At 39.8% G+C, this 24,634-nt stretch overlaps 2 protein-coding genes across 18 annotated transcripts in view; one reads left to right on the top strand and one right to left on the bottom strand.

The window, feature by feature from the left end:
* Nucleotides 1-24,034, bottom strand: part of PKD2L2 (polycystin 2 like 2, transient receptor potential cation channel) — a 53,725-nt gene extending 29,691 nt beyond the window's left edge. For 4 of the 17 annotated variants that reach the window (XM_055112969.1, XM_057302404.1, XM_003829239.3 and 1 more), the window contains exons 1-8: nucleotides 23,738-23,853; nucleotides 22,674-22,775; nucleotides 20,643-20,776; nucleotides 18,649-18,905; nucleotides 13,513-13,734; nucleotides 6,803-7,031; nucleotides 5,325-5,495; nucleotides 4,278-4,459 (exon numbers count right to left, since the gene is read on the bottom strand). In XM_055112969.1, coding sequence (XP_054968944.1) covers nucleotides 4,278-4,459; nucleotides 5,325-5,495; nucleotides 6,803-7,031; nucleotides 13,513-13,734; nucleotides 18,649-18,905; nucleotides 20,643-20,776; nucleotides 22,674-22,775; nucleotides 23,738-23,768 — 1,328 coding nt within the window. In that variant the 5' untranslated portion in view covers nucleotides 23,769-23,853. Of the gene's footprint in view, nucleotides 1-4,277; nucleotides 4,460-5,324; nucleotides 5,496-6,802; nucleotides 7,032-13,512; nucleotides 13,735-18,648; nucleotides 18,906-20,642; nucleotides 20,777-22,673; nucleotides 22,776-23,737 lie in introns of all 17 variants that reach the window. The other 13 variants (XM_055112966.1, XM_055112965.1, XM_055112967.1 and 10 more) reach the window with 8 other exon arrangements.
* The window catches only part of KLHL3 (kelch like family member 3), a 270,507-nt gene continuing 269,754 nt past the window's right edge, over nucleotides 23,882-24,634 (top strand). Inside the window, exon 1 of the mRNA XM_063604239.1 lies at nucleotides 23,882-24,113. The gene's annotated coding sequence lies outside the window, so the exon portion shown is untranslated. The remainder of the gene's footprint in view (nucleotides 24,114-24,634) is intronic.

The following is a 24,634-nucleotide window of genomic DNA, read 5'->3' as shown; positions in this document are numbered from 1 at the left end:
CACTCCACCTTGGGCAACAGAGTGAGACTGTCTAAAAAAAAAAAAGAAAAGAAAAAAGAAGGCTGGGTGCGGTGGCTCACACCTTTAATCCCAGCACTTTGGGAGGTTGAGGCAGGTGGATCACCTGAGGTCAGGAGTTCCAGACCAGCCTGGCCAACATGGTGAAACCCCATCTCCACTAAAAAAACACAAAAATGAAGGCCGGGAGTTTGAGACCAGCCTGACCAACATGGAGAAACCCCGTCTCCACTAAAAATACAAAACTAGCCGGGCGTGGTGGTGCGTGCCTGTAATGCCAGCTACTTGGGAGGCTGAACCAGGAGAATCACTTGAACCTGGGAGGCGGAGGTTGCAGTGAGCTGAGATCTCACCATTGCACTCCAGCCTGGGCAACAAAAGCAAAACTCCATCTCAAAAAAAAAAAAAAAAAAAGAAAGAAAGAAAGAAAGAAAACAAATAATCCAATTTAAAAATGGACAAAGGACCTGAATAGACATTTCTCAAAAGAAGACACACAAATGGCCAATAGATATATGAAAAAATGGTCAACATCACTAATCATCAGGAAAATGCAAGTTAGGCCAGGCACGGTGGCTCACACCTGTAATCCCAGCACTTTGGGAGACAGAGGCAGGTGGATCACTTGAGGTCAGGAGTTCGAGACCAGCCTGGCTAACATGGTAAAACCCCATCTCTACTAAAAATACAAAAATTAGCCAGGCGTGGTGGTGCATGCCTGTAATGCCAGCTACTTGGGAGGCTAAGGTGGGAGAATCACTTGAACCTAGGAAGAGGAGGTTACAGTGAGCCGAGATCATGCCACTGCACTCCAGCCTGGGCAACAGAGCAAGACTCCATCTCAAACCAAACCAAAACAAAATGAGATATCACCTCACACCTGTTAGAATGGCTCTCATCAAAAAGATAACAAGTGTTATCAAGGATGGAGACAAAAAGAAAACTTCATACACTGTTGGTGGGAATGTAAAATGGTATAGCCTCTATGCCAAACAGTATTGATACTCCTCAGAAAATTAAAAATAGGACTAACATATGATCCAGCAATCCACTTCTTGGTATATGTATCTACAGGAAATAAAATCAGTATGTGAAAGAAATATCTGCCCTCCCATGTCACTGCAGCATTGTTTACAATAGCTGAGACATGGAATCAACCTACATGTCTTTTAATGGTTAAATGGATAAAGAAAATGTGGCATATATAAACAATGGAACACTATTCAATCTTTGAAAAGGAGGAAATACTGTCATTTGCAACAAGGATGAAATTGGAGGACCATCATATTAAGTGAAATAAGCAAGGCACAGAAGGACAAATATTGCATGATCTCACTTATATGTGGAGTCTGAAAAAGTTGAAGTCATAGAAGCAGAGGGTAGAACAGTAATTGCTAAGGGTTGGAGAGGTGGAGTTCAAGGGGAGTTGAGAGATGTATGTCAATGGGTGTAAAATTTCAGTTAGACAGAATAAATTCTGGAGATCTACTGTATAGCATGGTGACTATAGTTAATAATGTATACTTGAAAATTGCTAAGGAAGTAGATCTTAAATGTTCTTACCACAAAAATGATAAATATGAGAGGTGATGGATATGTAAAACAGCCTGATTTAATCATTTCACAATGTATACATGTATCAAAACATCACACCATATAGCATAAATATATATAATTTTAATTATACCTTAATAAGTCTGGAGGGGGAAATAGATCATATGATCCAGCAATTCTACTTCTGGGTATATAACCAAAGGAACTGAAAGGAGGGTCTTGAAGAGATATTTATACATCCATGTTCACAGCACTGTTATTCACAATAGCTAAAATGTGGAACCAACCCAAGTGTGTATTGGCAGATGAATGAATAGGCAAAATGTGGAATATACATATAATGGAATATTATTCAGCCTTTCTAAGGAAGGAAATTCCGACTACATGCTACAACATGGATGAAACTTAAGGGCATTTGTGCTAAGTGAAGTAATCCAGTCACAAAAAGACAAATAATATATGATTCCACTTACAGGTGGTACCTAGAGTAATCAAAATCATAGAGACAAAAAGTAAAATGGTGGCTGACAGGGGCCAGGGAAGGGGAAAATAGGGAGTTATTGTTTAATTGGTATAGAGTTTTTATTTTCCAAGATGAAGAGATTTGGAGATAGATGGTGGTGATGGTTGCACAATATGAATGTACTTAATATCACTGAACTGTACACTTAGAAGTGGTTTAAATGGTAAATTTGATGTTATATATATTTTATCACCATAAAAATATTGAAAAAGGGGCTTAAAAATGCCTTCAGGGCAAATAGCTTTGGGTGCTGGGCTTACTTCTCTGGGTTGTTGCCTTCTGACTTTGGCCCAGTTATTACTCACTCTCTTATTAATTCTTCATTGTTTTCTATGTCATCCAGCTTTTTTTTTTGTTTTTCTTTTTTTTTTTGAGACAGAGTCTCATTCTGTCGCCCAGGCTGGAGTGCAGTGGCACGATCTTGGCTCACTGCAACCTCTGCCTCTCGGGTTAAAGGATTCTCCTGCCTCAGCCTCCTGAGTAGCTGGGATTACAGGCATACACCACCACACCCAGCTAATCTTTTTGTATTTTTTTTTTAGTAGAGACGGGGTTTCGCCATGTTGGCCAGGCTGGTCTTGAGCTCCTGACCTCAGGTGATCCACCCGCCTCGGCCTCCCAAAGTGCTGGCATTACAGGCGCGAACCATCGCACCTGGCCCATCCAGCTTTTAAAATTGTCCTCAAGAGGAGATTGATCTGAATAACCTAACATATCATTACCAAAAACAGACGTCCTCTCATTAACCCATTTCAAAGTTCTCTACCTGTTCTGTGCTTTATACTTCCCTTTCCTCTTCACTACCCACGGTAAGACAAATTTCCTAGGCTCTGTAAATTATTACATCTGTATTCAATGCCAATTATTACCAAGTTTTATTATTATTATTATTATTGTTTTAGAGATGGGGTTTCACTCTGTTGCCCATGCTGGAGTGCAGTGGTGTGATCATAGGTCACTGTAACCTCAAACTCCCAGGCTCAAGTGATCCTCCTGCCTCAGTGTCCTGAGTAGTTAGGAATACAAGCATATGCCACCACATCCAGCTAGTTGTTTTTTGTTTTTTTGTAGAAACGCAGTCTTGCTATGTTGCCCAGGTTGGTCTTGAACTCCTGGCCTCAGTGATTCTCCCATCTTGGCCTCCCTAATGCTGGGATTATAGGTGCCATGGCACCCAGCCTAAAGCTATTTTAAAAATACATGTTTGGCAGATTAGCAAAGGACGATCAGGTCAATATCAATAAAAATATTAAGATGGATCCCTCTAAAGAAAACACTTAAGATTTCTTTTGGCTGGGTGTGGTGGCTCACATCTGTAATCCCAGCACTTTTGAAAGGCCGAGGCAGGAGGATCACTTGAACTCAGGAGTTCAAGACCAGCCTGGGCAACATGGCTGAACCTTATCTCTACAAAAAATACAAAAATTGGCTGGATGTGGTGGCACACCCAGCTACTTGGGAGGCTGAGGTGGGAGGACTGCTTGAGCCCAGGAGTTTTAGGATGCAATGAGCTGTGATAACGCCAGTGTAGTCCAGCCTGGGTGACAGAGTGGAGACCCTGTCTCGAAAAAAAAAAAAAAAAAAAAAATTTCTTTTGTCCAGAGAATAAACACCACAGAGACATGGGGGACAATTTCTATTATCTTAGGTAAAATTATCACTTCCAATGAAAAATTATTTTTCTAACTTGACCTATTAACACCTTAAAAATGGACACCGTCACCCATTTGGCTCCTTCAATGCCAAATCCTAATTTGAATGTGACAGATATTTAGCCATCAGTGAAAATATCAGCCAGGCTGGTGGCTCATGCCTGTAATCCCAGCATTTTGGGAGGCCGAGGCAGGAGGTTCACTTGAACCCAGAAGTTTAAAACCACCCTGGCCAACATGGTGAGACCCCTTCTCTACAAAAAATAATAAAAATGTAATCAACCAATCATGGTGGTGCACACCTGTAGTCCTAGCTACTTGGGAGGCTGAGGATAGCTTGAGTCCAGAAGTCTGAGGCTTCAGTGAGCTATGAGACCCTGTCTCCAAAAAAAGAAAAAGAAAAAGAAAATATCAAACTAAGTTTAAATATATTAAAGCTTATATTACTACTTATCATAGAAGGTTAGACCTTTCCAATTTTTTTGTAAGAAAATATAGAAGATATAATTACATTTATACTAAGAGCTTACATGGAATTCTGAAAAGTGGAAAAGTCATCAACTTGTGATCCAAAAACAAGAAATCCTAACTGGGCATAAGCAAAGAATATTATAAAAAACATGATGGCAAATCCTACTATGTCTTTAATACAACGGGACAAGGTTGATGACAGCTGAGACATTGTCTTGTTAAAGCTTATGAATTTGAATATCTGAAAAAGAACAAAGTTAATTGAAATAGGAGAATATCAAAGATGAAATTACTTAGAATAAATTAATTTCAGAAGAATTCTGCTTCGAATTAAAGGAGATATTTAATGATAATCATGGGTGTTTGAGGATTTCCCAGCAATCATTACAAGGCCAAACTTCTGTTTTTTGTTTTTTTGTTTTTTTTTTGAGATAGAGTCTCACTCTGTCACCCAGACTGGAGTGCTGTGGCACGATCTCGGCTCACTGCAACCTCTGCCCCCTAGGTTCAAGTGATTCTCCTGCCTCAGCCTCCCTAGTAGCTGGGATTACAGGCACGTGCCACCATGCCCGGCTAGTATTTTTTGTATTTTTAGTAGAGACAGGATTTCACCATGTTGGCCAGGCTGGTCTCAATCTCCTGAGCTCAGGTGATCCGTCCACCTCAGCCTCCCAAAATGCTGGGATTACAGGCGTGAGCCACCGTGCCTGGCCAACTTCTTTTTTTTCTGTCATCCAGGCTGGAGTGCAGTGGGGGATTACAGCTCACTGTAACCTCCACTTCACGGGCTCAAGGGATCCTCCCACCTCAGCCTCCAGAGTAGCTGGAACTACAGGCGTGCACCACCACACCCAGTTAATATTTTTTTGATACTTTTTGTAGAGATAGGATTTCCCAGGCTGGTCTCAAACTCCTGGGGCCAAGAATCTACCTGCCTTGGCCTTCCAAAGTGCTAGGAGTACAGGTGTGAGCCACTGTGCTGGCCCAAACTACTTTTAAAATTACTTAATAGTTGAAAAAATCTTTTTTCCCCATGGCTTTTTAGTTTAATTTTTCATTATGCTATTACACTGCTTGTATTATGTAATATAATAAAATATAAATACCTTTATCCATGCAAAAAAGATGGTAATAGCAATCATATTATTGTAATAAATGTGCCAGCATGCAAGAAAATAGAAATCTGAATATTTTTCAGTACTTTTCAACAGCTGTCCCAGTAAGAGAAAAATTTGTACATTATAGTATGTGTTGAAGGAAACAGCCACAAAACACAACTAAATGGGAAAATAAGAAGGGTTAAATTAGAGAATATCTCTACCTCTAAATATCTTACAGCCTATGAGGAAACACAAAAAAAGTTCATCAAAAGTTTAACAAAGAGGGAAGGAAAGATAGGACATATGCTTTTACATAAATGGAAATTACCCTCAACTTATACAAGTTTAAGGTAGCACTAATTATTATAAAGTTGAAAAATATTAATTGGTTGGCCATCCTAACCTATCTAAATCTTTGTTTCTTTGCGTCATAAAGCACAAATGTATAAAATGATTATGTAACTCTGAGGCCGTAAGGATTTTTGCTCTACATAATACTTAAAAGCTAAACATTTTCTACCATGTAGCACTACAAGAAACAATTTACAATTACAAAAAATAAAACCTTCTGGAACCTTTTAACAACCCTTTAAAAGAGTATTTCAGAACCAGGTTGTTTTAGCTATCAGAGTTTTATAACTGACATGAAAATTTTCCTTTGACTTTTCTTGCCTGAAATGCTCAAATAAACATTTAATGTTATGTCCTTTGTAAGATATTAGTGGAGTTACCAGAGAGGTAGGTGGCATGCTTTCTGACTCTCAGAAACCTTCAATCTGTTTTTGGGAAACAAGGCTTAAATACTTGATTGGCTATAATTAAGGGCCAATAAGGGTGAAAGATCAGATTGTATAAGCCAGAAACATTGGTTCTTTGTTCCTAAGACCAAGCTCTTAACATTTGTGTCGGCCTGCCTAAATCTCTGTTTATTTCAGTGCATTTCATTGACTAGAACTGATGGTCTTTGGTGTTTCTTTCAGGGACTATTTCCCCAAACCTGGTGCCCTCTGGACCCATAAGGTCCCCTCTGGCTGCTCACCCCTGTCAGTATTCTGCTTAGCCTTGTCTTTTGTCTATTTTTTCAAAATTTATTATGAGAAGGAAAACAGATTTAGGCAACATAGATTATTTTAAACAACCTTGCCCCTAAAGACCCGTGACTGGTGAAACTCAAGGCCCTGTAAGTAATACATTTTTTAAGTGGGGGTAGGGAGGCCTACTGTGCACATTAAAGCGTAATATTTCTGGAATCACCTTTCCCTGTAGGTTTACGCTGACCCTCCCAAGGACCAAATCAGAAAAAAATAGATCTCTCCCTTTTGAAGGCACCCATTAGTAGTACTATTCCCAGTTCATTTTATGTTTGATACTTGTAGCTTTCAAAATAAGTCCTGGATGAATAGAAGATTCTGTCTTTTTACACCTCCTTCATTGGTAGGTTCAGATGTGATCCCCTTCAACCATACACATGAATATATACTCACCAGCAAAAGTAGCAATTCTAGCCAGTTCCAAATACTTTTGAAATAGGCAGACTTAAATTCTTTTATTTTTTTGACTTCTTGTGTTGTGAAGACAAAAAGAAAAATACAGAATGTGATTTCACAGGAAGCAATAAAATAGTCATAGTAGCTAACATATCTGAGGAGCTTCACAGAGTAAAACTGCCATGAAGTAAGTATTCCTCCAGTTGCAGGGAATTCTGCCACCAATCTGTAAAATCAGGTTTGTGAAAGCAACTGTTCATTTCAAGCATTTATATTTCAGTACTTAATGTGAAATTTTCAATCAATGATTATGTATGCTTTAATGATAATCAGTTTTTTTTAATAAAATATTTTTCCTTGGGGAAATGGGTTCAATTTAAACATCTTCTAGATTTACCTATTTCATAGTGGCTCCACTTTTTCTATACCTGAATATTCACAGTGGTCAAAGACCAATGTAAATGAGAAAGCAAGTTGTGATTTTTTTTTTCAGACATTCATTCTATTTTGTGTTCATCTTGCTTGTTCATAACTGGGAATACAATTTATGTCCATAGGAGAATGATATGTTCAAGAAAATGCTATACTGTTAGTTACTGTTATTAGTTAAAACTCTTCCGCAATGTACATAATTTTTGAATACTTCAGAGGGAGGACATATATTCTCCCTCTTTAGATTATCAGAAATGCTTCTTGCTTCTAAATGTCAAGGTCACATATTCTACTAAAGCAAATGTTTTCTGTTGGATGCGGATACAAAGATCTATATGCAAACAGAAGTATAAAAATTAAATTCAACACTACATATAAAAAGATTTTGAGGTTCACTGTATCTCTGGTGTTCTCCACAACTTCTGATAATTAAGAATTGGTGGCAATTTGAGGAACCAGCATTTCTATCACAATATTACAATTTAATTATTCCTACTAAAGATATTAGCAAATGTTGGTACTCTTATAAGGTGCTCCCAAAACAACAAAAACAAAACCTTAGTTAACAAATAAAACTTACATCTTACACATACTAGGCAGTGAGTGAAGTGAAGGAAACTCAATATTATGATCTGAAGTGTAGACTAATCAAAAAAGGAAAAATTAATACTCTGTTTAGTTTGCCTGATAATTGTACAAAAACTAAAATAAACGGATAAGGTGTAAGTAATATGCATCTACACAACTACTGATTAGATACGCCAGTTAACAGTTTCAAAGTCTGCTGAAGTTTCTAAAAAATAACATTTTAAAAGGTAACAGAATAAGCATAAAACTTTCAGAGAGGAAATCTGGACTTAATCTGACATTACAAGGGCTTCTTCATGTGACTTAAAGCCAGTTACCTCAATGCTTCCATTCTTGTTTAGGACATAAAAATAATTTGTACTCTTCACGTTATCCTGATCAGGACTGTTGGGAAGGGTGAATGAAGCTGGTAAAAAGCTCTGATTTTCTGAGAGAACTTTAAAATAAAAGGTATAATATCCATTGGCTGCTTAAGGCAGTTTATTTGTTTTATTCATTTTTACATATTTTAAAGGCCATGGTGTGTTTCACTCTCCCTGTTGCACGGGGAGCAAAATCCCCTAAACTCCAATTCCATATTCCATTCAGGAAAAAATGTAAGACTTACGAGAGAAAAATGGCTCACTGATTTAAAGTAAATTTTTTTTAACTTTTATTTTAGGTTCAGGGGTGCATGTGCAGGTTTGTTATATAGGTAAACTTGTGACTTGAGGGTTTGGTGTACAGATTATTTTTTCACCTGGGTACTAAGCGTACTTCCTGACAGTTTTTTTTCTGAACCTCTTCCTTCCCACCCTCCTCCATCAAGTAGGCCCCAGTGTCTGTTGTTCCCCCTTTTCTGTCCATGTGTTCTCATTATTTAGTTCCCACTTATGAGAACATGCAGTATTTGGTTTTCTGTTCCTGTGTTAGTTTGCTAAGGATGATGGCCTTCAGCTCCATCCATGTCCCTGCAAAGGATATGATCGCATTCTTTTTATGGCATAGTATTAGATGGTGTATAGTAGACACTGTTGTTTGCCTCTTTAGCAGTCATTATTCCATTTTTTCTAACAGAATCTTAATTGAATTCAGTCTTTCGCCCATCCCCAGATCACTTAGTGGAAGCTGATTAAATCCCCAGGCAGATCCAATCATGGTAATCCTTTGCTAAGTGTTTGATTCTAGAGCAAATCCTTTGCTAGTGCTTGATTCTGACTCCCATGTTGTTTGAAGATCAACTATATATTGAATTTAAAAAACATCCGAAGCCCTCATATCTGAACCCACCAATGAAGGAGGTATAAACCCTTAATAGGGTTTTTAATTTGTTCATGCTTGTGCTGAGATTAAAATCATAAGGTTTAAAATAAATACAACGTAGGCTGGGCGGGGTGGCTCACGTCTGTAATCCCAGCACTTTGGGAGGCCGAGGCGGGTGGATCGCCTGAGGTCAGGAGTTCGAAACCAGCCTGGCCAACATGGCGAAACCCTGTCTCTACTAAAATACAAAAAGTAGCTGGGTGTGGTGGTACATGCCTGTAATCCCAGATACTCAGGAGGTTGAGGCAGTAGAATCACTTGAACCCAGGAAGCAGAGGTTGCAGTGAGCTGAGATCATGCCACTGTACTCCAGCCTGGGCAACAAGCTAGACTCCATCTCAAAAATTAAATTAAATTAAAAATAAAAAAATTAAAAATGTAGTTCTACTGTCAATGTGGAAAAGTAACATCACATTGTTTTATTATTTCAAAATTTATTTAGGAACATGTAGATTACATACAATATGTTAGTTTTATATGTTTAAGAATATGTAGTCTGATTTCTTGTCTTTCTGCAGCTACAAAGAGCTATCATTTAGTCTCGATAATTTCCTCCTGTAATCAGATCATTAAAATCTGTTGGTTTCCTTTCAGAATGGCTTCTTTATTAAGTTACCAATTTTTGTCTCAAGAATGAACAATTTAAATTTCAATGTGTAATAGCAGCCAGCATCCCAGAAATGTTAGAGCCTGTAGTATATTGCAAAAATAGCTATAGTTCTTCACATCTTTTTGCCTGGCCTGTCACCCAGGAGAGGGTGTACTGCCCCAGCCCTTGATGCTGGACTCAAACACATGAATTTCTTTGGCCAATGGGATGTTAACAAATATGATGCAAGCAGAAACTTGAAATGAGTTTGTACATTAGAACTTGCTCTTTGGGACCTCTACAACTGCCATGAGAAAGACATGCTTGGGCTAACTTGGACCCAGAAGACGGATGAGATACATGTAGAGCAGAACCAACTCAAAGATGCATGTGTGGGTCCTGCCAAATGGCAGCTATATTGGCAAGCCTAACAGAGATCAGTCAAGCCCAGCTGGATCAACTGAACTCTGTAAACACATGAGAAATATTTATTGTAAGCCACTACACTTGGAGGTGGTTTGTTACCTAGGAAAAGCTAGATACAAGACCCAACTTGGGCCTCAGCAATTTACCTCTGAATCATTTAGGAGACTTTTGGTTGTAACCAAAAACCCCAACTTAAATTGGTTTAAACAACAAAGAAATTTATTTCTGTAACATAGCAGCAGTTTCAGAGATACAGCAGACACCATTTGTGGTAAGTTAACAGATCTAGCTCCATTTCTTTGAGATGGCTTCCGTTTTGCCCTCCTTTGTGTTAGCTTAGTATCTTATGCTTCCCCAAGATGTCTGTGTACAAGCAGCAACTGTGATTATATGTCATTGATGTCAGTAAAGAGATAGCACCAACCAAAGAGAAAAAAAAATTATTCCCATTAGTCTAATTGGGTTACCTTAGGTCACCTCCCTAACATGGACCATGCTAATTGATTTATGCCAGGCCAAGCTCACTGCACTCCAGCCTCGGCAACAGAGTGAGACTCAGACTAAAAAAAAATCACAGGGAAGAGAAAATATGTTTACTATTCACTAAGTGGTTCTTCACAATGGTCTTTATCCTAGTTGCCTTCATACTGAGTAGGCTGAGGAGGAGGAGGGGAAGAGAAAGGGAGGGTCTTGCTGTCTCAGGGGTGGCAGAGCGGAAGAGGTGGAGGAGGTAGAAAGAGAGGCAGGAGAGGCGAGTGCATTCAGTGAAACTTTACAGATTTTACATAGTAATTTTTCTGACTTTTTTTTCATTTTTCTAAAAACGTTTTACACAGTACCATTCCTTCAACCCTTTGCTTTAGTTTCTGTGTCTATATCATTGAAGGGTCCATGTCATAAAAGAAGTCAAAAGCAGTCTTGAATAATCAGAACCCTTCTCCAGATGTCTAATGTCCATTTGTTTTCTATTCTGTTTCTATGTTTTCCTTCTCATTATCTGGCACTGATTTGGAAGGTTAATTCCTCTGGTGTGGTGTCCATTAGCTCTTGATTTCTCCAAGATCAGTATCCTGAAACCCTTCACCCTCCCACTTTTTTTTTTTTTTCCATATCCACATCTCTTTCATGATTTCTTTGATTGACTCTGTCATAAATCCTGTGAAGTCATGCACATCTGAACAGTTTTCTCCAGCAGGTATTTGTTGTTTCAGGTTTGATGGTTTCACAGTTTTTAATAACGATGATGGCATCTTCAATAATGCAATCCTTCCACACTTTCATGGTGTTCTCTCTGTTGGGGTTCTCTTCCACAGTGTCGACAATCCTTTCTAAAGAGTACTGTGTGTTATGAGCCTTAAAAGTCCTCACGATCCCCTGATCTAGAGGCTGAATTAGAGATGTTGTGTTTGGGGATAAGTAAACCACTGGAAAAAGCATCAATGGAACCATTGTAGAAAAAGAGTTCTCATTGTCCAGGCCTTCTTGTTGTACAACCAAAAGACTGGAAGCTGGTGTTTATCTTTTCCCTTCAAGGTTAGGGGGTTAGCAATTTTATAGATAAGGGTAGTCCTGATAATAAACCTGACTTCATTTGCACAAAACAGTAGAGTAAGCCTATTCCTTCCTGCCTTAAATCCTTGTGCTTGTTTCTCTTCCTTATTAATCAATGTTCTTTGTGGCATTTTTTTTTCCAGAATAGGGCACTATTGTCTGCATTAAAAGCCTGTTCAGGCAGATATCCTTTCTCCTCAATGATTTTCATAATGACGTCTGCTATATTGTCTGCTGCCACTTGCTTGGCAAAAGCTACTTCTGCTATCTTGACATTTTTGAAAGTGAAACCTCTTTCTAAAAGTATCAAACCAATCTTTGCTGGCATTAAATTCTCCAACTTTAGATCCTTCACTTTCCTTTTACCAGTTGTCACATGATGACTTTTCTTTCTTTCTTTTTTTTCTTTTTTTTTTTTTTGAGACACAGTTTTGCTCTTGTTGTCCAGGCTGAAGTGCAATGGCGCTATCTCGGCTCACCACAACCTCCGCCTCCCAGGTTCAAGCGATTCTCCCAGCTCAGCCTTCTGAGTAGCTGGGATTACAGGCTGTGCCACCATGCCCGGCTAATTTTGTATTTTTATTAGAGATGGGATTCCTCCATGTTGGTCAGGCTGATCTCAAACTCCTGACCTCAGGTGATTCTCCCACCTCGGCCTCCCAAAGTGCTGGGATTACAGGCGTGAGCCACTGTGCCTGGCTGACTTTGCTTTTTAAAAATCGTATTAGAATCTAAAGGTATGCCTTTCTTACAGCAATCCTGCATTCCCACAGAAGCTGCATTTTCAATGAGATAAAAAGGCATTTTGCAAAAAGTGCAAGATTTTCACACCTGCTGGCAGAGCTGCAGCAATGGCTTCATGAATTTCACATAGAAGCTGCATTTTCAATGAGATAAAAAGGTATTTTGCAAAAAGGGCAAGGTTTTCACACCTGCTGGCATAGCTGCAGTGATGGCTTCATGAATTTCCTTTCCTTCCCCCTGCTTCCAGGACAATGGTCCTTAGTTTCTGGATTCATTTATCTTGAAATCGTGGGCAACTGCAGCTGCAGACATCAATTTATGATACATATCAAGTAATTCAACTTTCTTTTTTAATGTCATGATATTTCTCTACTTTGTGGGAGCACCCCCAGTATCACTAGTGGCACTTTGTATGGGTCCCATGGTGTTATTAAAGGTTCATGATATTGCACTAAATACGATAAAAAACACACGAGAACTATAAGAGATCACTTTTTTACTGAGATACACAATTTACTGGAGAGACAAACTGCTTATATGAAGATGGTGAGCATCACACGACACTTTAAATGGATACTCATAACACTAGAGTTCACTGCAATAGCAACAGGAGATGGCTACAAAATTCTTACACTAGTACAGTATGTACTCTAATTTTATGCAGTTATGATATAGTATTACATCTTTTGTTTACATTTTTCTTGACTGCAAATAGTGCCATATGTTTATGTGCATAAGTTTTGGCAAATTTTAACTTCTTATAATAGATTTGTGTATACTTTGTGATAGTAAACAATAAAATAGATGAGTATCTACAGGTATTTTATGCATTCATGACATGCCTAACTTTTTCTTAATTTTTTTTCAGTATTTCTAGGTTACATGGTTTGTCTGGGAGTTTTTTCAAATTGTCACAAAGGTTCAAAACATTTTCCAATATATTTACTGAAAAAAATCCATATCTAAGTGGACCTGTGCAGTTCAAACTCATGTGGTTCAAGGGTCAACTGTACTAATAAAGAAGTTTTGTAGGCCATTGACCACTGTCTATGAAAAAAAGTTTTGAGTCACTCACCTGATAATACAAAATAGATTTACATTAGCATTATATAAGGAAAAATCAATAAAAATAACTCTAGTCCCTCTTGTGATCCAGCTGTTCAGTCGAAGGTCAATGAACTTGTTTTTGGTTTCAGATTTCGATTTTGATAAAGTGAAAATGTATCCCCCATTTCGGTAAACACCAAGAAATCCCCAGTGCCAAGGGGAGTTGGTATTAGAAGTAGAATATCTCCATCTGTTACACATAAAAAGAATAATGGTGAAATGACAAAGCCCAACTGAGAAGTATTCTAAGAATTTAAATCGATCTTTGGTTCAAAAGTAGTAGTTTTTTGGCCGAGTGCGCTGGCTCATGCCTGTAATCCCAACACTTTGGGAGGCCGAGGTAGGCAGATCCCTTGAGCCCAGGAGTTCGAGACCAGCCTGGGCAATGTGGTGAAACCCTATCTCTACAAAAAATACAAAAACTAGCCAGGCATGGTGGCATGTGCCTGTAGTCCCACCTGCTCAGGAGACTGAGGTAGGAGGATTGTTTGGGCCCGGGAGGTTGAGCTGCAGTGAGCTGTGATCATGCCACTGCACTCCAGCCCAGGCAAAAGAGCCAGACCTTGTCTCAAAACAAAAACAAAACCAAAAACAAACAAAAAACCAAAACAAAAGTAGTAGTTTTTTAAAAAGCAGTAGTAAATTCATAAGTATTCTAGTAATTTTAAAGCAAGACAATACATTAAGGATTAAAGGATTATGATTTAATTAAGATTTAATGTAGTTTTTACTTTTTAATGCATATGGTGGGCAACACCACTGGACTAGGTGCTATGAGATAATTTTTCAAAAATCCATAACTTTTCAAAAATTAGCTGGGCATGGCAGCACATGCCTGTAGTCCTCGTTATTCAGGAGTCTGAAGCAGAACTGCTTGAGCCCCGGAGTTCAAGGCCGCACTGAGCTATGATTGCACTACTGCACTCCAGCACTCCAGCCTGAGTGACCAAGTAAGACCCTGTCTCAGAAAAAAAAAAAAAAATCCATCTGTTAGCTGTGGTGGCATATGCCTGTAGTCCCAGCTACCCAGGAGGCTGAGATGAGAGGACTGCTTGAGGCCAGGAGTTTGAGGCTGCAGTGTCGATGATGGTGCCTGTGAATAGTCCCTGCACTGTAGCATAGGTCACATAGTGAGATCCCATCTCTAAAAAACAAAAAAATCCATCTGTTGTCTCAGGGAGCTTAGAATCTAGAAAATGACGACTGTTTTTTTCTTTAACAGGTTGTTTCTGTTATGAGATGTTTAGTTTTTGAGCAGGACAAAACTATCAAGAGTTTTGGCTCAGAAATGGGTAAAAAACGTGCTTCATAATCTGTCTTGTAAATGTAACATATTGTTTATAAATGCTCAATAAAAACTTTGTTACAATGTCCATGTTGTTACGTAGATATTTTAATGAAAGTACATAAAATCAAAGTAAACTGTGTATAACTAAATTTTGGACCCCGTGCAATGGCTCATGCCTGTAATCCCAGCACTTTGGGAGACTGAGGTGGGCGGATTACTTGAGGCCAGGAGTTTGAGACCAGCCTGGCCAACATGGTGAAACCCCATCTCTACTAAAAATACAAAAATTAGCTGGGCGTGGTGGCGCATGCCTGTTATCCCACCTATTTGGGAGGCTGAGGCATGAGAATCTCTTGAACCCAGGAGGCGGGGGCTGCAGTGAGCCAAGACTGCGCCACTGCACTCCAGCCTGGGTGACAGAGTGAGACTCTGTCTCAAAAAAAAAAAAAAAAAATTTTTTTTTTGTTTCTTCTTTTTATTTTTTAACTTAATTACAGGATATCCAAAAAAAGAAAGCTTTGATTCCTCATTTCAGTCTCTCTATTCAGTTCCCCAAAAACAGATTTGAAAGGTTATTCAAAGATGCACTGCTTAAACCTGTTCTACTAATAACACTATGTTTCAGCAGGGAGGGAAAGAGACACCACTAGGAAAAAGTACCTATGTTTTAATGAAACTTCCATAGTTGTATTTTTGAGTGTTTTCCACACATGACTATTAAGTGGAAACAGGAAGATCTGTTACACCAGATCTCTCCTAGCTTCCAATTTTTTGTTTTTAATTAGTGAATTTTACATTTTAGACAAGCACAAATTGATTCTTTTTTCATTGTTGAGGATTAACAGATATTAATTCACAATTCCAGTATAGAGATTATAAAATAAACCTAATTGATAGTGTTAATTTTGGTATTTAATAAAGTATTTGTACTTGTTATGAGAATTTGGAATATTAAAATTCTTAAAAGATTAGTCTTAGGATTCCAATTTAAAAGGTGTAAATAATTGCTTTATCTTGTAATTTGGGGTTGAAAGAAAGTGAATAGTACTGTAATAGTTAAGAGAATGGGCTGGGTGTGATAGTGCACACCTGTAATTCCAGCACTTTGGGAGGCCGAGGCAGGTGAATTGCTTGAGCCCAGGAGTTCGAGACCAGCCTGGGCAACATGGTGATATCCCATTTCTGCAGAAAACACAAAAATTATCTGGGTGTGGTGGCATGTGCCTGTAGTCCCAGCTACTTGGGAGGCTGAGGCAGGAGGATTGCTTGAGCCCCGGAGGTCAAGGCTGCAGTGAGCTATGATCTTCACTGAACTCCAGCTTGGGCAATAGAGCAAGACCCTGTCTCAATAACAATAATAATAATAATAATAATAACAATAATATAATAATAATAATGTATCATCATACTTATGAATGTATTTGATTTATAAGAATCATACAAGTCCTCAGGAACACTACAAACTCATACAAAGAAGAAACAAGTTAAAAAAAAAACCCAGCAATGATTAATCCTGGGAGTTCAAGACAGGTTGTTCAAGAAAGGAAATATAATCACTATTCATATTTATAATATAAACATTGACTAATGATTGACAATAATTATGATATAACTATATTGAGATGCTAAGAGGAACAGGAAGAGTGTGTGTAGAGGGGTAGCATAAGAGAGCTATATGACGGATCACCTTCCAAGACAGAAAAACAATAGAGGCCAGGCGCAGTGGCTCACACCTGTAATTCCAGCTCTTCGGGAGAGCAAGGCAGGAGGATTACTTGAGACCAGGAATTTGAGACCAGCCTGGGTAACATAGAAAGACCCTGTTTCTACAAAAAATGAAAAAACTAGTCAGGTGTGGTGGTGTATTCCTGTAGTCCTAGCTGCTACTCAGCAGACTGAGGCAGGAGGATTGCCTGAGTCAGGAGTTTGAAGCTGCAGTGAACAATGATTACACCACTGCACTCCAGCCTGAGCAAGAGAGTGAGATCCTGCCCCTAACGAAAAAAACAAAAACAAAACCAAAACACAACTGTAAAATCAAGTATAAGGTAGCAGTATGAGGATGTAATTTAGAAAGACAAAGTATATACCAGAAGAAACAACTATAAAAGAGTTAAAAGTAGCTGCTTCTGGAGAGTGGAAATTATGAGTAGGAAAGGGTAGGCCTTTGTAGATATTTGTATCACTTTAATAAATATCAAATTACAAAAAAAATGTCTATTCTCTTCTCCCTATAATTTTTTTTTTTTTTTGAGACGGAGTTTTGCTCTTTATTGCCCAGGCTGGAGTGTAGTGGTCCGATCTTGGCTCAATGCAACCTCTGCCTCCTGGGTTCAAGCGATTTTCCTGTCTCAGCCTCCCAAGTAGCTGGGATTACAGGCATGTGCCACCATGCCTGGCTAATTTTTGTATTTTTAGTAGAGATGGGGTTTCACAATGTTGGCCAGGCTGGTCTTGAACTCCTGACCTCAGGTGATCCGCCCGCCTCGGCCTCCCAAAGTGCTGGGATTACAGGTGTGAGCCACCACACTTGGCCTTTTTTTTTTTTTTTTTGAGACTGTGTCTCACACTACCGTCCAGGCCAGAGCGCAGTGGCATGATCTCAGTTCACCACAACCTTCGCCTTCTGGGTTCAAGTGATTCTTGTGCCTTAGTCTCCTGAGTAGCTGGGACTACAGGTGCTTGCTACCACACCTGCCTAATTTTTGTATTTTTAGTAGAGATGGGGTTTCACCATGTTGGCCAGTCTGGTCTCAAACTCCTGAACTCAAATAATCCACCTGCCTCAGCCTCTCAAAGTGCTAGGATTACAGGCGTGAGCCAATGGTTTTCATAAGGCTCTAAAAGCACAAAGTGTGCACTGCACTGATACCAGCAGCTTCTGTGTCAAGGAGAGGCAGTGCCAGTGGCACTGCGTTTTCACATTTCCTTCCTTTTTTTTTTTTTTTTAGGGACAAGGTCTCCCTCTGTCGCCCAGGCTAGAGTGCAGTGGTGTGATCATAGCTTGCTGCAGCTTCAACCTCCTGGGCTCAAGTGATCCTCCTGGATCAGCCTCCCGAGTATCTTGGACTACAGGTAAGCAAGCCCCACCACACCTGGCTAATTTTTAAATTTTCTGTAGAGACTAGGTCTCAGTATGTTGCCCAGACTAGTCTCGAACTCCTGCCCTCAAGCAATCCTCCTTCCTTGGCTTCCCAAAGTGCTGGGATTACAGGTGTGAGCCCCCATGTCCAGCCTCACATTTTCAATATAAAGTGTACACATGAGTCTACACCAGCACTAGCCTCAGTCACTTTGAAACACAATGGCCATAGCATCTTTGTAAAGCATCATCAGATGCAGTCCCTGTAGAGCATAACTGCCCCATTTTAGTAGGGGCAGCAACAGAAAAAAATCACTGAAGGAAGCCAGAATGAGAGAGGAGGAAAGTGACAGAGCACACCTAAGACACCCCCACTAAGGATCCCAGATTGTCTTGGGGATGTGTTGTGGGCATCTAGCCACAGCCAGAAAAGCAGATTAATTGACCATTTTAGAAGCAAAAATGGATGCTTTGCCCTGTGTCCAATATGACTAAGCAGTTCATATACCAAAGTCAGAAAAAAGAAAACACTTTGCATCCTAAAGTAAACAAAAAATAATAGGTTCACCCTTCCTTTTCTAAACACTGCTATCTCCACATCTTCCTTTTTTACTATTGTTGAAACAGTTTCCTTACCCTTCCAGGACCCAGCTGGTGTTACTTGGAAGACACATATCTAAAAGATACAACAGTAAATGCTAGAAAAAGTTACAGTATAATTTTATGCTACTTACTCAGTATTAATTTGAAGGCCAAAATTAGAGAGGTCTTCATTTGCAGAAGTATATTTGCCATAACATTCACTCATCAAAGACTGAAAAGAGGAATAGACTTTGCATGTGTTGTTGCGGACTTTTAGTTGACGAACTCTGGGAACTCCTAGAAGTATATTTTCATAGTAGATGCGACTGCTGTTCTTTAAATTATACAGCTGCTGGTTATTGTACCATGAATCCCAGTACAGACCTTCCAAAAGGGGTCCTTCCATAAACTCCACAGAGAAAAACAAATGTCATGGGAAAAATATTTTCATGTCAACAGAATCTACATTCATAACATTATGCATAAGAGATTTTGAGTATGAAAATCAAACTATTGACCAAGCTACCATTAATGGTAATGGTAATGCTAATGAAGCTACTGTGGATGGTTAACACTCATTAAGCACGTACTGTGTACTAGGCACTGCTCTAAGCACTTTACAAGCATTAACTTATGGAATCCCATAGCCCTTCTTCTCTCTTTATATGAGTAAATCGAAAATTTTCTTCCAATACATGAGTATCAGAGCTGGTCATAGCCACACATCATGATTTCACTCCAAAGTTGTCTGTACCCCTCCTCCCAACCCTCCTCCCCGACTCTGGCCATGGTGCCTGCTACTCCTGGCTCTGGCCCTTGCTGATCGTCCTAAGATGAACCCAAGCCCAGGGTTCATTTACTTCCTCCCTTTGTCTTCTCTGCCACTGGCCACATACATGCTTCAGAAAACACAATAACAGTGGCAAGGTGACCTCCACCTCTTTTATTATTGTTTCCTATTTCACCTAGCCTAAACCAACCATCTAGGATCATTTAGCCCTCATCTCACACTTGCCCTCTTCCAGGAAATGACCCTGTCTCCTTGATAAGTTTCAAATTCCTGCACAGCATTCATGATATGAACTCTGTCCAATTCATAATTTGGCCTTTTCCACCTCATCTTCCATATGCTCACAATACCAAACATAGCTCCACATGTAGAATTACTTATAGAACATATTGTTCCTTCTTCCTAAAATACCCATCCCTGATTCATGCTTCAAAATGCAACTAAATTGTCATCACCACTGGAAGCGTTCTCTGCCTTGTCCTTATATGCCCCAATGTGCATATGCCAGGTTTTGTGACCTGGGATAGCTGAAACTGCTGTCCCCTTAACTGTTCTTTCCTCATAATGTGAGCATGTTGCTATGTTAAATGTAATGGAAAAAGCAAGTCTATTCCACTGCTGAAGGAATGATTCCCTTACGTAAGTAAAAACACCATGAAATTATATTCTTATATGTACATTTTATTATATACTGTACCTTACTGTAACACATATAAACAGTAAAGGTTTTATGCCAAAACCACATATATTACACTTTCTGGGCAATTAAAGAAATTTTTAAGAGTAAATTTCACTATACACAATTATAGACTAGATCCTAACCCTCACATAGTAGATGCAAGTCTTCTATTTAACAAATGAAATGAGAATGTCTAAAAAAATCAAAAAAAATTTTTTTTTTGAGATGGAGCCTAGCTCTGTTGCCCAGGCTGGAGTGCAATGGCATGATCTTGGCTCACTGCAACCTCCACCTCCCGGGATTACAGGTGGCTGTCACCATGCCTGGCTAATGTTTGTATTTTTTAGTAGAGATGAGGTTTCACCAAGTTGGTCAGGCTGGTCTTGAACTCCTGACCTCAGGTGATCCACCCGCCTTGGCCTCCCAAAGTACTGGGATTACAGGCGTGAGCCACCGTGCCTGGCCAAAAAAATTTTTTAAAAAATTACAAGAATAGTATCAAACTGAGAACACAGGCTCTCAAAAACACTTACTGGTTGGTTGTTTCTAATAGTTTAAAGAAATGACATTTATTTTTATTCATTTCTTCAAAAGATATTCATTGAGTGCCCACTATGTATGCCAAGGGTTCATGGACTACCTAAATCTACTTCATCCACAGTCACAAGATACTTTACCTTCCAAAAATCAGTTACGCTGCGAATGGACTTAAAGTTGGTTCTTTCTTCACCAGGCACAGAAGTGTCCAAAAATAGAGATGACATAACCTTGTTTAAGTAATACATATGTGGGTTTACCATCCCAAAAGTCACTAAGGAGAATAATTTTTGGTTTAATAATTTACATTTAAAAACTCAGCTTATCAGGATTAAAAATGTTATATTTTTTTCTCAATTTTGAAAATTAAACTTTATTAATCTAATTATAAAAGTAATAATTTAAAAAATCCAAACTAGAAATATAAAAAGTAGGATGTGGTTTCTAGAATTAGTTTGGCAAATATTCTTCAGATATTTCTTTATGCATACACATTTATAAAGAAAATAATTTTATCTTTACAAAAATGAGGACACATTATACACACTATTCTGCAAGTTGACTTTTTCTCTACATGAGAGTAAGGCAATATAGTATGGTGAGTGGTTAAGGTTACATGGACTTTGAATTCAGACAGATAAGGGTGTGAGTCCCATCACAGGGATAGTATCTCTTACGCCCTAGTTTTGTTGTGAGAAGTGAGATGATGCACACAGAACATTTTAAACTGTGTTTTGGCACACGATGAGTTTTTAAAAATATTAACTAGTGGCGGGGCGTGGTGTTGCACCCATAATCCCAGAACTTTGGGAGGCTGAGGTGGGTGGATCACCTGAGATCAGGAGTTCGAGACCAGACTGACCAACATGGTGAAACCCCTGTCTCTATTAAAAACATACAAAATTAGCCGGGCGTGGTGGCACAGGCCTGTAATCCCAGCTACTCCGGAGGCTGAGGCAGGAGAATCGTTTGAACTCAGGAGGTGGAGGTTGCAGTGAGCCACTGTACTCCAGCCTGGGTGACAGAGCGAGACTGTCTCAAAAAAAAAAAAAAAAAAAAGAAAAAAAATCATATTATAAATGGAGATTCAGGTTGCTGTATTATATTAAAAAAAGTGTTCTTTAAAAATCTCTGAATAATGGGATTATAAATGATCTTTTTATTACATTTTTACATTTTCCAAATGTTCTATAGTAAGCATGTAGTTTTCATAACCAAGCTTTTATAAAGCAGTCTAAGATATCTTAATTTATAAAGTTGCCTACAGTTATCTTTTTTTTTTCTTCCTTGGGACAGGGTCTCAGCCTGTCACCCAGGTTGAAGTGCAGTCGTTGCAATCACAGTTCACTGCAGCCTCGACCTCCTGTGCTCAAGCAATCCTCCACCTCAGCCTTCTCAGTAGCTAGGACTACAGGGGTGTGCCACACCTGGCTAATTTTATAGTTGTCTTTTCAATCAAGGGCAGACTCAAACTCACCCCTACAACACCAATTAATTACTTAATTGCTATACAATTGCCAGTGTGTAGCACATACCAACATGAGACAAATGCTGCCAGTGAGCTTTCATCTACTGTTATGTTGGGTGCCATCAACAAATGCTCTTTAATACTCCTCTTTGCATATTAAGCCAATGCTATTGACCCACAGGTAGGAGGAATGCAGGTTGAGATGTTTTCCCAGTCCTCCTTAATTATTTGCATTGACTCAGCACAAACATATTTTTTTAACTGCAATAGGTCAGTGAAAAGAACCAAGCTAATGGCAGACACCAAGATGAACTTTGGCCTCATTTGTACTTTGATTTATGAAACTCAGCTGATGTGTCTATATGACTCTAAACAAAATCAAATTGCCGTTGCCAACCCAAGGGATGAATTATGTTCAAGAGAGAACTGCCAAATGAAAGGAATAATTCTAATTCAATCAGTATTGACTATGGAAGCTTCTTACATTTGCGATGTAAAATTTTGCCCCTTAAGAACTGAAAATAGTCAATTTCTAAATGAAATGAATCTAAATGAATTTAAGATTATGTTTAAACGTGTCACTGTATTTTGAGTTTTAGTAGCCTGACAGCCTGTGGTTTTGAAGTTTGTATGTTTTATTTTTCATCTCCACATTTTAACTTCTTAGTTCAAACAAACAGCATCTTTATATCTGTGTACTTACATATACATAGGTTTATTAAAAAAATAAAGTAGAGTAACAATTCCTGAAGTGTGGTTGTAATTTCTACTTCCTTTCTGTAATGCAACTTATGTTTCGAAGCCCCTGTGAGATATAAGACAAAATTTTTCTTTACATTATTATGTAATTTATAAGTGACAACAATGGAAAAACCACAGCCACTTTTAGTCCTTACACTGCGGGGAGGAAAGCTCCAATAGCTTCTGGCTATTTTTCAATTCTTAGTTTTACAAGGCAGGGATAATTTTTTTACTATATACTATTAATAACAGATTTTTTTTTTTGAGACGGAGTCTAGCTCTGTCGCCAGGCTGGAGTTCAGTGACGCAATCTCGGCTCACTGCAGCCTCCGCCTCCCGGGTTCAAGCGATTCTCCTGCCTCAGCCTCCCGAGTAGCTGGGACTACAGGCGCGCGCCACCACGCCCGGCTAATTTTCGTATTTTTAGTAGAGATGGGGTTTCACCATGTTGGCCAGGATGGTCTCGATCTCTTGACCTTGTGATCCGCCCGCCTCGGCCTCCCAAAGTGTTGGGATTACAGGCGTGAGCCACTGCGCCCGGCCACTAACAGATTTTATATCATGATGTCTTCTCGCCAGTCTTAAGATGAAAAAGCAAAATACGAAACAAGTAAAACCTCTCATCTGTCCTAACCGTTTTCTCCACCCTCAATACAGCTTCTTGGGAAGGCTGGTTTCTGCTGGACGGGGGAAAAACACCTCGGCCTGAATTCTGTCAAGATCACGACTCCCCAGATCAACCAAGGACTTTAGAGACCGGCCTAGCGACGGTCACTCGACAGCAGGTGACAACGCCCAGCTCGAGCCTCCGGAAAGAGGCGAGCGCCACCTCGCTCAGGGCTTCAGTTTTCCCGTCTGTGCAATGGGACCATCTGTCCCTCTCCGCTTCCCCAGGGGAGGCTGTGAGGGCTAAAGGTGTCGGCAGTCACATCTCTCAAACGAATTTGGGGCCGCAGAGTTCCTTTCAGGGTGTCTGGAACTGCCAAATCGCCCCTGTCCCTCCCACTCCTTAAGAGGACCCCTCACCGCCGCGGTGCCACCGTGACGCCTCAGCCATGGCGGACCTGCACTACACCGCCCGTTCGTTCGCCTGAGGCCGCGGCGCTTGCGCGCTAGTCTTGCGGCGCGCGCTGCCCGGCTCTGACGCCTGCGCGAGCCCCCAGCTCCTCCAGGGCGGCTAGCTACTCGACAAGTCGTCAGCGCGGCTGCGCCGCAGGAGCCCGGGAGGCCTTTCGCCCGAGGCGGGCTGCGGGCTGCGGGGGTCTGGTGCGGAGGGCCAACTTCTGGGAATAACCTGGCTGTGGGCTTAAAAATCGTAGTCATTCATTATCACGGGCTTCTCTCTCTCGAATACCTTTAACATTTATCGCCTTGTTAGTCTCCACATCCACCTCCGTGAAAGGTAGGTATTTTTGTCCTCATTTTAGGCCTGAAGAAACCGAGAAGCTGAGAAATGAAATAATTCACTGGAAGTTGGGGCCAAGTCTGTTGGATGCCCAAGCCCAAATTCCTAACCGTGACCCCACGCTGCTGCTGCTGCTGCTACTTGCAGAAACTGGTTATTAACCGAGAGCTGTTGCTGGAAGTAGCTTCCAGTCCTCTGCCCCCCTGATGTAAAAATAGATGAAAAACTCTGCAGTGATTATGTGAAAGGGCAGGCCGACACAGGAGTCCTGGGGCCCAGACCCACATCTGACCCAGAAGCTTTGCAAAGATGAGAAGGTTGGTAAACCAGCTATAGAAAAGGCCAAACTAATTTGGCTGTAAATTAAGGCAGCCAAAAGCCCTCCAGGATGTAACACCAGGACGGATTCTCGTGTTGATAAAAAGGAAAATAAAATGGAATCCAGTCCAAAGGCCCCAGGGAAACCTGCAAAGAAAACCACTAACCAGTTTTGAAAGTAAAAGATAAAGCCACTTTTG

The sequence above is a fragment of the Pan paniscus genome, chromosome 4, assembly GCF_029289425.2.
Source record: "Pan paniscus chromosome 4, NHGRI_mPanPan1-v2.0_pri, whole genome shotgun sequence".
Taxonomy (NCBI): Eukaryota; Metazoa; Chordata; class Mammalia; order Primates; family Hominidae; genus Pan; species Pan paniscus.
Note: the sequence above shows the minus strand (reverse complement) of the source record. Positions and strands in the feature narration are given on the sequence as shown.